The sequence below is a fragment of the Podarcis liolepis genome (genome assembly GCF_965112155.1).
Source record: "Podarcis liolepis genome assembly, chromosome: 13".
Classification (NCBI taxonomy): Eukaryota; Metazoa; Chordata; class Lepidosauria; order Squamata; family Lacertidae; genus Podarcis; species Podarcis liolepis.
In genome coordinates, this window is record NC_139573.1 from 34090328 (window position 1) to 34104687 (window position 14360).

A 14360-nucleotide genomic window follows, 5' to 3' on the forward strand; every position below is an offset into this window, starting at 1 on the left:
CTAGAAGCTTGGGGCGTGCTGAGGTCAGCGCTCCCCAAGCTTCTGCATGCCGGCAAGCAGTCCGCTGCCGCCCCAAGCCTCCCGCACCCGGGAGGACCTCCTGCCGGGTGCGGGAGGCTTAGGGCGGCAGCGGACTGCTTGCCGGCATGCAGAAGCTTGGGGCGCGCTGACCTCAGCACGCCCCAAGCTTCTAGGTGCGCGCAAGCAGTCCGCTGCCGCCCCAAGCCTTGCGCACCCGGCGGGACCTCCTGCCGGGTGCGGGAGGCTTGGGGCGGCAGCGGACTGCTTGCCGGCATGCAGAAGCTTGGGGCGCGCTGACCTCAGCACGCCCCAAGCGTCTAGGTGCGCGCAAGCAGTCCGCTGCCGCCCCAAGCCTTGCGCACCCGGCGGGACCTCCTGCCGGGTGCGGAAGGCTTGGGGCGGCAGCGGACTGCTTGCCGGCATGCAGAAGCTTGGGGCGCGCTGACCTCAGCACGCCCCAAGCTTCTAGGTGCGCGCAAGCAGTCCGCTGCCGCCCCAAGCCTTGCGCACCCGGCGGGACCTCCTGCCGGGTGCGGGAGGCTTGGGGCGGCAGCGGACTGCTTGCCGGCATGCAGAAGCTTGGGGCGCGCTGACCTCAGCACGCCCCAAGCTTCTAGGTGCGCGCAAGCAGTCCGCTGCCGCCCCAAGCCTTGCGCACCCGGCGGGACCTCCTGCCGGGTGCGGGAGGCTTGGGGCGGCAGCGGACTGCTTGCCGGCATGCAGAAGCTTGGGGCGTGCTGAGGTCAGCACACCCCAAGCTTCTAGGTGCGCGCAAGCAGTCCGCTGCCGCCCCAAGCCTTGCGCACCCGGCGGGACCTCCTGCCGGGTGCGGGAGGCTTGGGGCGGCAGCGGACTGCTTGCCGGCATGCAGAAGCTTGGGGCGTGCTGAGGTCAGCACACCCCAAGCTTCTAGGTGCGCGCAAGCAGTCCGCTGCCGCCCCAAGCCTTGCGCACCCGGCGGGACCTCCTGGCGGGTGCGGGAGGCTTGGGGCGGCAGCAGACTGCTTGCCGGCATGCTCCTGGTGTAGCGCAGCGCACCTGGGGGGGAAATAAATTTTTTTCCCTTTATTTCCCCCCCTAAAATCTAGGTGCGTCTTATGGGCCGGTGCGTCTTATGGGGCGAAAAATACGGTAGCAAGGGTTATGTTCTCTTGGCAGGAAGGTAGGGAAAGAGGTAGGAATGATGAGCAGGCACAGAAGCTGAATCCTAGGAAAGTCACTGGAAAAGCACCCAGATTAGTAGTAGTGGGTTAAAAACCAAGGATTTTAGCCAGATGAAGATGGCAGAGGCCTAAGCAGTGAGGCCTAAGCCCCACCATTGCGATTACTGCTTTTGATTCAATGGAAGCAAATGCCCCAAGCCACTGGGATTGAGTGAAAAAAGTAAGTGCTTGGGTCTGGGAAATCCAGATTCAAATTCTATCTTTGCCATTGGAATCCAAAAAATTGCAACAGCAACATTAGACAATGTGAATGCTGATGCATCCAATGGATAAACATAGCCTCTGCCTGGGCTACCTCATGTAGATATCCCTGTAGCTTACAACAGAACCAATACATTATTAGGTGTGCTCAGTCCCCTGCCCCCCAAGTAAGCTGTAGAGGATATGAACATGAAAGCTTGCATTGCACTTGGTGGAGCGGGGCTGACTATCTAGTCTTGGGTATTTCAATATTTTTAAGCTTAAATTTCCCATCAGTACAGTGGTACCTCTGGTTAAGAACTTAATTTGTTCTGGAGGTCCGTTCTTAACCTGAAACTGTTCTTAACTTGAAGCACCACTTTAGCTAATGGGGCCTCCCACTGCCGCCACACAGCTGGAGCACGATTTCTGTTCCCATCCTGAAGCAAAGTTCTTAACCCAAGGTACTATTTCTGGGTTAACGGAGTCTGTAACCTGAAGCGTCTGTAACCTGAAGCATATGTAACCCGAGGTACCACTGTAAAACTAGAACAACTGGGGCCTATGTGATCATTAAGGGGGCCATAGAGATTGTACTGAAATGTGTACTCCATTTTCCTACTATCACCTGAGTCTAACTGCCACCCTCTTCTGGCGGAAGTGTGGGAAACAGAAATAGCACTGGGGCTAAAAGTGGACTCTTCCTCTTCCTGGCAACCAAGCACCATATTTTTTGCTCTAAGAGACGCACCAGACCATAAGACGCACCTAGTTTTTGGAGGAGGAAAACAAGAAAAAATAATATTCTGCATCTCAGAAGCCAGAACAGCAAGAAGGATCGCTGCACAGCGATCCCTCTTGCTGTTCTGGCTTCTGGGATAGCTGTGCAGCCTGTATTCCATAAGACGCACACACATTTCCCCTTACTTTTTGGGAGGGAAAAGTGCGTCTTATAGAGCAAAAAATACGGTACTTGCAGAAAATTTCACAGTTGCCTCCAGTAATCAGCACAGTCAGAGTGGTGCCTGAACTGGTCACAACAGTCCCCTGCACAAGCGCTATTGAAGACCTGCCACTCTTAAAGTGAAGGAGATGCCCTACCACCACCACTCCATTTCAAATTTAAGGCAGAGCAGATTTTTATAGCTGTCTATAGTTCATCCCTTTTCAGACTATGCCTCCATCTCCTGCCTAAGGCAGCGTCTTTGGCCTGCCTCACGGTAAGGCCAGCTTTGCATAAATGACAAATACTAAAGTGTGCCTCTTTATTGAAACCCATCCCCCTCTCCCCTTGTGTTAAAGCCCGCAAATCTAAATGTCATCTTGCAGCGCACATTTATAATTACCAACACAGGCCTGGTACACGGGGAGAAATCTGCCAGTATGAATATTAACATTAATGTGCCCAACGCCAGCTCGCCGATCCCGCTGGCAGGAGCATAAAAAATGCTTGAGTGAAACTTTTATTTAGACGTTAAAAGATTCCAAACCTCAGCGGGGGTGACAGAGGCAGCCCGTGTGAGTTCCCATCACCGCTCGCGCTTGAATTGAATTACACCGGGGGGAAGGCGGGGAGATGACAGTGAGCTGCCGCGCTTATTTAATCTCATTTGCTATCAGTACATTGCCAGCATGGGGCTTCCCCTCAACCCCATTCCTCAAGAAATAAGGCTGCAGGAAAACAGTGCAGACTCACTTGCTCCTTTTGCAGAAGCCAGCAACAGGATCTAGTCCAACCAGAATCACGATAGCAACTGATCATGTAACGTAATCCAAGGTTGTAGAAAAAGAAGAAAGATATATGGGCTAATTCTTGTCCTGGTTCCATAGAATGGTTTCAGGTAAAGATACATGTTCCTTTGTTTCTGAGGAATGCATAGCTCACTCAAGTTACAGCAGGTCTGACAGACAAGTGCACTTGGATGTGCATTTTACCTCCACTTCATACCCCTACTGCTGCCAGCCCAGCTTGCACAAGACTTTGCACATGAAAATTCAGTCGGGCAGAATGTAATATAAGGAAAACTAACAAGGACCAACTAACACCTTATGGATTTATTACGGTGCAAGCTTTTGTGAACTGGAGTCTACTTCATCAAACTGATGCCTCTTTTATAAAGCCCTTCTGTATGGAACTGCTGGAATCAATATATGGCTGCCCCCTGTGGTGGCATCACTGAAATTCAGGTGGCAGTATTTTCCATGAATAACCCAGAGCTTTCCCTGCGAAAACCCGCTCTTTAAAGCTGAAGTGCAACAAATGGCAATTCAGGCTAGTAATAATAATAATAATAATTTTATTATACCCTGCCCATCCAGCTGGGTTTCCCTAGCTGTTCTGGGTGGCTTACAGCATATATAAAACATAGTAAAATATCAAACATTAAAAACTTCCAGATACAGGGCTGCCTTCAGATGTCTTCTAAAAGTTATGTAGTTCTTTATCTCCTTAACATTTGAAGGGAGGGCATTCCATAGTAAGGCCGCCACTCAGGGCCGGATTTAGATGAAGAGAGGCCCTAGGCTACTCCCCACCCCCCACCCTCACAACTAGAAGAAAATGGAAGACTGTTATAAACGAAATTGAGTGAAGCCAAGGATGGTGATGGGTATTTAAAATTCTGCAATTCACAATTTCTCCTCTAAAGGACATAAGATATTATTGTTAAATACCATGGTGATTTTTTAAAAATGCATAAAATTAACACTAATGTTGTAATGTTATTCTTAAAAATAACAGCTGAAGGCATCTGACCCTCACCTGAATCTCATAATTCTCCTGACAGGTGATTTGGTCTGCAGCCACAGTGTGGAAATAAAGGATGAGATTGCCCACCAGATACCAGGCACTCTACTATTCAAATTAGGCCCCAGCATTTTTGTTACAACCCCCTTCTCAACAAAGTAATCAATTTTAATCTAGAATTTAAATTCTCAAAACTTTCTTATTTGTTAATTCGAGCCAGTAAACTACTGCTCTCACTTCATTACAAACAGTATTTCTACCTGCAACACACTTGAGCAAACCTGCTCCTCTTCCTTTCACATATATTTTGTTTCCATTTGCAACTGTAGCTGCCTCTGATTAGTTATCATTTAACTCTTTGGGGAAATAATTAGCATCACACATCATGTGCATGGAAATTGCTGAACCAATTAACCAGCTAGAAGGATTACTGTTACTAGCACCAGTTTTCCTATAACTTGATATTGCTGGATAGTTTTGATGAACGGCAGAAGCATTTTTAGTTTGCTTTCTGTTGCCACCCTGGAACTTTTCTTTATTAGTGCCACTTTGTTTTGTATGATTCCTTGCAAATGAAGGAAAACAACTTTTCTGCTTGTATATGTTGATAATATAATTTTGGTTACTGAGAACAAACAAGATTGTACAAAAACAGTTCTGACTGTGACAAAGGTGACCCGTGTGCTTGCCTGCTTGCTTAACAGCTGTTGGGAACTTCAAGGTCCCTGCTTGCCCTTCTTATGGTCTTTGTACTGGACCTGGAGACTCCAATAGAGAGCATTCCATGTCAAGAAGGAGGGCAAGTGGGCGCCCTATCAAATGACATGGAAGGAGCTACATGGAGCAGGGCCTTTTCACTGGTGGTGCCCATTGTATGGCTCGCTTCTCCCAGACTTGCTCTCTATTGGCCAATATTTTGGAGCTTTATAATTTAGGAAGACTTTGGAAGAACAGGTTGACAAGTCTTTTCAGTTGCTGACGTATGAGCGGATTTTATTTGCTGCTATTCTGTGCTTCTGGTGCACCAGAGTTTACACCAGTGTAATAGAGCTGGCCAGGATGCCAGAAGGGATACAATTTATGAGCTTTCTCCATTATCTGCACAGCAGGGGTGTTCAGTCAACAGTGCAAAGGCTGAGCTGAAGCGTTCCCTGCTAGTTACCTGCTTTCAGCAATAGGGGTCGCTGTTTGGTAGTACCCGATTGGTTAGCTGTCAGATTCTAGAGCTCCCTATTGGTGGCTCTTAGGTAATTCACAAAATACAGAGTCCATTCATAAAACACAATGTTCATTCATAAAGCAGTAACATAAATCTCCATTGCTACATATTGGGGGTATATTTCAACGGTTGAACGTACAGGTTCATGTGCTGTAGTGCAGTGCTTATGCAACTGTGAATAAAAGGTGGCTGGGCTCATTGTCTTGGGGTTTGGGGGGGAGAGGTGACAAAACTGATTTCCAATAAGTGCCCCCCTTTATTTGCATAACAAGTCCTTGAATCTGTACTCTGAATAGTGACACCAGGGACCATGAAGGTGCAGGGCTTGTCAGTCCAACCCCTGCACAGTCTCATCAGGGCTGACCTTAAGGCAACTGGAGCAATTGGACCAAACTGGGTCCCCCGCACCAGGGCAATCTAGATGGATTTTATTTATATCTCTAAGATTTTGCAGAGTTTAGCTGTGAACTGGGGCCCTACAAAAAAAAATAAAAATCAAGTTGAGCCCCACTGCTTGAAATTGGGCTCCACTGGGTAGGCTTGAGTCCCATAATTGCTGGGCCTGAGTTGCCTTGCCCTTGCATGAAGTCTTGGGTTTGCAATTTTGGGAGAGGGGAGGTTGCCTGCTGGGGAGCGGGCAGGCTGGCGAGGCCCCCTAGATTTGGAGGCTCTAGGCTTCAGCCTACTTAGCCTATACATAATTCCGGCACTGCCGCCACTACCAAGAAGGACTTCTGCTTTTCCCCCTGTAACTTCGCTTCTCGCAGTGAGGGAACCAGCAAAAGACCCTTGGAGGACGTCAATGTCCAGGCTGAACTATGGTGCTGGACAAGCTCATTCAGGTATTCTGAGCCAAGGCTGTTTAGAGTTTCAAAAGGTCAGCACTAACACTTTGCATTATGCTTGGAAACGAACGGGGAGACAATGAAGATCCTTTAGGACCAGTGTTATATGGTCCTGGCAGCCACTCCCAGTCACCAATCTAGCTGCCGCATTCTGGATTAATCAATGGTATCAAATGCCGCTGAGAGATCCAGTAGAACTAGGAAGTAGCTTTCACCTTTGTCCCTAGCTTGCCAGAGTTTCTAGCATATAACTAGTTCTATTCAGTGTTAGTTTCACAGGTGTTCAGTCATAAATCTATTCCCCATTTTTTGTGAGGACATAAAATGTACATTTATATTTTACACGTTTTGGTATGCACTTTATCTTAAAATACATATTTTGTACACATTTTCCTCTTAAAATGTACATATTTGTACACTTTTCTATGGGTTTTCTTATAAAATAACATTTAATGAATTTTTGAAACAAAACTGCATCACAAAATTCAAAGAAGTGTGCAGTCTGTTGTTAGCTGCATACTGATCCAACCATAAGTCAGAAACAGCAAATTAGGTTGGTTCTCTTAAACTAAACTAATCTCTACAAGCAGACACATGCACATCCCACATGTGGGAGTATTCACCAGCATTTTCTCCAACACAGATTTATCTCTTGCATTTGCAGTAAAGTGACTACAAATTTGGAAGAAGATACTGGATTTCTCAAAAACAGGGCATATAGTCTCCCAAACTTGGAAGTTTGGAAGGCTTTTCTTTGAATGTTTTTTTCTTTGAAGAAAAAATATTTTAATCAACATAGCCTTTAAATAACTTTTTCTGAAACCAGATGATGATTTGCATTTGTCAAAAACTGGGGATTTTACCCTAAGAAATCTCAAACATCCTCCCAAAAATGCTGTGTGGGTGGGTGTATATATAACATTTTCTCAAAAAAGAGAAGGAAGATTACTTACACAAAGGACAGGTGTGAGATACCTCTGTCATCTCCTACCCATTCTCTCAGCTCTCACAGAACAATTAAGATGAAATCTAGAGAGGAGTGCAGCATGTTTTCAAACCAGCTCTTTGTTTTTAAGGCCTCTCTGTGCCACCTCAAAGGAGAGATGAACCATTAAGCAGCAAATACACACCAGAATATCCTATTGCTGTCTGGTTGCCCTAAAGTCTAATGTTTAGGTCTGGAATTCAGACAAATGGCAGCAGGTTTACCTCCCTCAGCACCTTTGGGAAGTGAAGAAAACAGCCCTTGCCCAGCCATGCCACAATAGTTCTGGAATGTCATGCTCTCTCCCTTCAATTGCGCAAATCGCTATAAGCCCCTATAAACAGAAGGTGCTTTAAAAGTACAGGCTGTTTATGACCTTGCAGATTAAACTGGCCCCATAAACCAACTAACAGATTTATAAAATTGGAAACCAGATGAGGTTTCTGAATGCCATTCAAAGGCAGCTCCAAATAGAATATTTGCACTAACTTAATCTCAATGTCACCAGAGCATAAATATTTTTAGCACCATCCTTTTTAAGGAAAGGGCACAGTGGGAGTACCTCGTGACACTGGTAAGAATCACTATTGACCAACACAGCTACCTGGATACCTAAGAGTAATTCTGGATCCAAGAACTCACCACCTAAAGCTCCCAAATATCTCATACGTCTTGTATCAAGTCAGCTTGGAAAAATCATTTTGGAGTTCTTCAGAGTATGACAATGATACAACATCTCAATCTGTACAAAGCAGAACATTGTGTATGTGTTTTTTTCAAAGTACAGCATGTTGGGGGTTACTTCCAGTCCCAAACTATGGGAGAAAACCAGTTTAACAAATAACCTAGTGTCACCATTAAATTGACTATTCACTCTTGTCCTGACTCCAGATATCCTTGGAATAAGTCATTCCCAATAAAGATTCCTGAAGGATTCCACTGTTAGCTTTCTTTCACTATGAAAGCTGTCCATTCATTATTATTCTTGTTTCTTTATGTCTCAATCAGTTACTGATAAATAAGAGCCCCCATTCTCTTGTCCCATGATCGTTAAGTCAAAAGCTTAACAACTTCTTATTTTATCTATCTTATCTGTTACTTTGTCAATCTATTAAAAAAAGAGTCCTGCTTGTCACCTGTATTTATTATTGTGGTATGGCTTGTGGGGGGAAGTTTCAGGGGTTGTTACTGCTCCTTACTACTGTAACTTTCAACACCTAGAGATTATGGACAAGATAAGGGAATATTTCAAAGAAAAAAACAGCAGGAGGCAGGAGAGAAATGTAATACAATTGTCAGCAAATGGATCACCTCAAATTGATCCTGTATAAAGTTAATTTTATTGCATTGCTCACTGGAGTAAATAAGAAAAGTGTATGAGAAGAAATCAGTCAGAAATATTTTATGTGGACATTTTTGTTAGAAGCTAGTAAGCAGAAATTCAGAAAGTGTGGGCATCAACAGGAAGATAACAACCCAGAGTGAATGCTGTGGGGTGGCAATCAATGGCAGCAAATCATATGGGAAACAGTTATTCAAGTGATGGATTTATTGCCAGAATTTGGTCTTTTGCATTTTTCAGGGCCTGTTCAAATGGAGCATTTACTCTTTTGTTTTAAATGTATATACCACTGTCAAAGCCGGACAGAGTCTCTCACACCATTTCCCAATCAACTTAAAAAATATAAAGTTATTTTCCAGGGCTTTGCTGCACTGATTCAATGAATCTGAGTTTAATCAGTTGCATATCAGCATGCACCAGTTATCTGGTGACCCACATGGCAGGGTCAGGCAGATAATTCAGTCCACAATATTCTACACCATAGACTCAAACTGGTTTATTCATTCCCTCTCTCCAGTGAACTCTAGAAACTGTAGTTCTTTGGAGAAGACTACAGATCTGTGGTGAGTCTTTCGGATGGGAAGGCAATCAATGTAAATAAGCAAACTATAACAATATATACTCCTAGGATATCACTTCCTGCACTTCTAGTTTTGCAGCTGCATACTTAACTGACAACTCAAGAAGTGACAGTACAGTGGTACCTCGGGTTACATACGCTTCAGGTTACCTACGCTTCAGGTTACAGACTCCGCTAACCCAGAAATAGTACCTCGGATTAAGAACTTTGCTTCAGGATGAGAACAGAAATTGTGCTCCGGTGGCGCGGCGGCAGCAGGAGGCCCCATTAGCTAAAGTGGTGCTTCAAGTAAAGAACAGTTTCAGGTTAAGAACAGACCTTGGGAACGAATTAAGTACTTAACCTGAGGTACCACTGTACGCACAAATGTCCCAAAAAGGGAGAGCTAAACTGGAATAGTGGCTAACAAACCAAGGTCCCCTCCAGTTGTTCGTTCTATTGAGCGGTCATAGTGATTTGTGTTCAGGTCACATGCAATCCCATTTTCAATATTGTTTTCATTCCCAATTGGTGCATATTCCATAACTTTTTGCTGAAATCCCGTAACTTTTTATACTACCAACCTTCTGGGTTTTTTTGTTCCAGTTTAGCTGTGCTACAGCCCCTCCAGACAGCTATAATGCATTGCAGTAATTGGAGAAGCACCGAAGAATATACTAAAGCAGAATGAATCTACCAACAATGCATTCTTCTTGCATCTATACCTCCAGGTAAAGGGCAGTATATAAATTCAATAAATTAATAATAATAATAATGATGATGATGTTGCAGAATTTACTTGCAATAAAACTACCAGTTTGGAGGGACCCACAGGCTTCATTTGTTGCTGTCAAACAGCAGCAAAATGGGAGAGGTGGAATGATTTCCAGGGGAGAAGCAGTAGGTGGGATGAAGTGCTGATCTCTTATTGTGCTCACCACTTTCTCCCTGAGGCTGCAGTCCCCTCCCATGTCCCATCCCCTTCCAGCTAGGCCCATTACTATTATCAAAGCCTGGCTATATTGGTTGCACCAGGGCAGGATTCAGCACCAGTGGCTGATGTCCAGGGTCCCACACAGCAGAATGAGAAGTAAGCCCCCACAAAAGAGCCAATTTTGAAGGAAGTGAAGTAAAGCTGCTTTGTGAGAATACTGACTGAAATATAGCAGCATCAGTGCAGAGAAAGGCAACAGGGGGAAATGCTTTGTAGGTAGCAGTGGGTTCAACACATACCCCTACCTGCCCTTCTCTTCTCTGCTGGAAAGGGTAATGGAAATGTGATTGGCTGTCAAAGAAAAAGGTCTGCTGTCATCATGTGAGTTCTGCATTGAGAAATAATGATTTGCCCAATTTTTTTCAGTGGAGCAGACACTTGAATATGGGTTTTTGTTATCCATATCCAACTCTCTCTCTCTCTCTCTCTCTCTCTCTCTCTCTCTCTCTCTCTCACACACACACACACACACACACACACACACAGAGAGAGAGAGAGAGAGAGATCTGTCCCATCAGATTTCTGCCTGGCAGCAACAAACAGCTCACTGAAGCAGATTAGGAGTTGTTCAGATCTATCCAATGTGTTATTCAAGAAGGCTCGTGAGTGATTAGAGGAAGAATGATACTAGTATCTTCTGCATTGTTAGTATTTTATGGAGCTGGCTTGATGTTTTATTACTTTCTCATTGCTAATTTTTATTGTGGTTTTATTGTAGTGTTTATGTTTTTATAAGTGGTAAGAAACTTTGAGAGTCCATTTGAGCTGGTGGTGCAGTGTATAATTTTTGCAGTTAAGTAAATAAAGTTATTTTCCCCATAGTTGGGGAAATTATTCAGCACTGTGACAAATTATGATCGACGCGGGGGAGAGCTGTGTTCCCTATCACAATTCATGTCACAGGGAAAGCATAACACAAGCCTTTAGTTTTGTTCAATTACATCCCATATGACAATAGTAGCAATGGCAGCTTTATCAGATTATAAAACCCCAAAATACTGCACTTCAAATGCCAATGTATCTCTACAACAGAAGAGCTATTCCTGAGGGAAAACATCTAGATTCCATGCAAAAATTTCAAAGTGCACAGTTTATAACCTTAAGCAACACACACACTGCCCAGACTTATGAAGACGTGAGGTCAGATAGAACAGGGCTGCAAATAATAAAGGTATCATTGTCACTCAGTCTGATGAAGAAGTAAACTAGTAGTAGCAACAGGTGCCCCGCCCCCCAAATCTGATGATATGCACAATAACCTCATACACCAAAACTGTATTTGACATACTTCTTTCAGGATCTCTCTACCAAATTTTGTGCACACAGGCAAAAATCTACTAGTTTATGGAACTAGTAGATTTTCTGATATAATGTTAGCATATAGAATGAATGCAACTAGCAATCCACCACAGAACAAGATAGTAAAGGTAAAGGTACCCCTGCCCGTACGGGCCAGTCGTGTCCAACTCTAGGGTTGTGCGCTCATCTCGCTCAAGAGGCCGTGAGCCGGCGCCGTCCGAAGACACTTCCGGGTCACGTGGCCAGCGTGACGAAGCTGCAGCTGGCGAGCCAGCACCAGCACAGCACCCGAAAACGCCGTTTACCTTCCCGCTAGAAAGCAGTACCTATTTATCTACTTGCACTTAAGGGTGCTTTCGAACTGCTAGGTGGGCAGGAGCTGGGACCGAACGACGGGAGCTCACCCCGCTGCGGGGATTTGAACCACCGACCATGCGATCAGCAAGTCCTAGGCACTGAGGTTTTACCCACAGCGCCACCCGCATCCCTTAGACGCGGAACAAGAACACAACAAGATACAGAACAGAACAAGATACAGCCTCCCTGAAATGAATGCAGGACCATTACTGAGTTCTGACACAGGTCCCATGAGAATGTCTTGGTAGGGTGTGTCCAATGAGGGGCACAATGTGAATTTATTTATAATTTAATTGTTTTAAAAAAGAATTTTTACTTTGAAAGCAAGGGGTGAGAAATCAAGAATTCATCAGCAACAACTATAGCAGACTGCCATGTCACTTCTCTGCATTTCTTACCATACCATGACTCTAGCAATCAGGTCTGACAGGCCACAATCTTGTTTACACAAAGTCCATGTCAACTAGCTTAAGAACCATGGAAAAAGTGAAGGCTTTGCTGGCTGGCTTTACCAGTGCCCCATGCAAGGACAACACAGTGGGGGACAGCTTTCAATCCATGACCATTCAGGCCAGGCTCAATGAAGGCTAGTGCTCATCAGCAATTCCCTGGCCAAATGAGTGACCTGTCTCCAACTAGACCATCCACAACTACACACAACTTTGGGCACAAGTGATATTGCGCCCTCTAACCTGAGTAACCTTAGATATGCAAAAGCCTTGGGAGCTTTCCATTCTTGAGTTTTCCTAATCACATGGTGTGAGCAGAACACAAACACCTTTTACTGATTTATAACTAGATGTGCTTTATTTTTAAAATTGTACTATTTTCTGCTTGTGCTTGAGAAATTTTGGTGCATGCTTGAAAGTAAAATAACTGTGACACAAAATAAGGGCAAGGGGTGGAGGTGAGAGGAAGGCACAGAGGGCACAGGGCATTCGGTGAGAAGGTGGCTGGTTGCCCCTGGCTCTGAAAATTTCCTCCAAGCTGCTAAGATGGTAATTGCAAAACTAAAAAACTGTAAATCTCAATATCTATTTGCACAGCTCATTAGCTAAAGGCCGCAGACTCTACCAAAGAGGAAGGCGGGAAAAATAGAAGAAAGAGGAGCTTTAGCACCAAGAACAGTTCGGAAGTTGCTATGGAAACCAGGCCTTCACAAGAGGCTTAGCAACTCCAGCTGAAAGTCCTGCTCTAAACTGTTTGCCCTGTTGGCATGTCTGCTTATACTGCCAAAAAGGTTAAAACTACATTTCGGGAGGTGGGATCAAAATATTTTTAGATGATCTATATACCTCATTCTCTTGTTTCTTCTCTTCTCCCCCTAAACATAACATTATGTCAGCCGCTCAACCCACTATGCTATCAGGACAGCATGATTTACTATGTTAAAAGGCAAGCCCTATATCACCCCATAATGAAAACATTAAAGTTAATGCGTCATAAGTGAGGAATTTATTACCATTAACTCCAATAAACAGTTATAAAACACCCGTCCTTTCCTGTCCAGAAGACGCAGGACTTCATTAAGCTCAACTTACTTTGCTCAATCTTCACTAGACCGGTCATGTGTGCTTTCGAACTGGTCACCATTTATTGTTAAAGCAGACTAGCTCATTTTCCAGGGGAGTGAGGAAGGCTCAAAGCGCCTCCCCCCTGCCTCCTGTATTCTCCATTCATTTTGTTCCACAGGCAGCTCTGAGCAGACGGATGGGAGAGAAAAGTTCACGCGACGCGCGTCTCGATGGGCTTATTTAAACACTGCTGAAATATATGCTCGACGAAAGCTGGCTTTGCCTCAACCTGCAGGCCATTACTCAGAGAGGGTTGATGTATAAGTAATAACATATGGGCAAGCTGTGTGGTGACACAGTCGGCACACTGGCTCACTTCAGGGTGTCTTGTGGTCTAATATTTGCTGCCAGCACCTGCAAGCCCAAGACACAGGAGTCCTTGGGGTCCAGGGATATAGCTGTCAGTCACTGTAGGAGGTCCATGAATGAGAAGACCCATTCTCACACTTCCATCAAGGACTTCTCAGCTCGATTGGTCCACACCATGTTCTATTATCATCCCACAGTTTGAAAGCCATATAAAAACACCTAGACACATACTTCAGCTTCTGTCATAAACAATCTGCTGGTTACTTACTACCAAAGTCCATTTTACACCATATCCTTGTTTTCCAATTCAAGTCCAGACAATATGAAATTATGATCAATTGGGAATGCCATACAGGAGGACACATATCCTTAAAAACTCAGATTAAGAACTATGCCAAGAAGTACTTGCTAAAACATTATGCATGAAAAGCAACAAAGTGTTATGTAGCACCTTAAATACTAACACATTTGGATGAGAGTCCACTTCATCAGATGCATGAAGTACAATTGTCAGCTAAATGAGGCATATATAGAAGATGTATAAGTTGGAGTTAAATGGCAATTAAATGCAAATAGTACAGTCTGAACAGTCCGATTTGCACAAAACTGGAAAACTGCAAAAGTGTGTGCTGATAATTTCCAATTGCCCAACTGTATTTGTTGGAACACTTCCTGGGCAGAGAATTCAACAACAACAACATGTGCAT

The 14360-nt window shown here is 44.5% G+C and overlaps 1 protein-coding gene and 1 long non-coding RNA gene across 15 annotated transcripts in view; one reads left to right on the top strand and one right to left on the bottom strand.

Moving 5' to 3' along the window:
• Window positions 1–14360, bottom strand: part of SKAP1 (src kinase associated phosphoprotein 1) — a 353915-nt gene that overhangs the window by 114380 nt on the left and 225175 nt on the right. The window contains exon 1 of one of the 14 annotated variants that reach the window (XM_083470120.1): window positions 13312–13568. The exons of the other annotated variants lie outside the window; for them this stretch is intronic. Within the exon in view, the coding sequence (XP_083326246.1) occupies window positions 13312–13363 (52 nt within the window). The 5' untranslated portion in view covers window positions 13364–13568. Of the gene's footprint in view, window positions 1–13311; window positions 13569–14360 lie in introns of those variants that run through there. 14 annotated transcript variants of the gene reach the window in all.
• Window positions 7888–14360, top strand: part of LOC310690873 — a 33438-nt gene continuing 26965 nt past the window's right edge. The window contains exon 1 of the long non-coding RNA XR_014518238.1: window positions 7888–9124. This is a non-coding gene — a long non-coding RNA (uncharacterized lncRNA). The remainder of the gene's footprint in view (window positions 9125–14360) is intronic.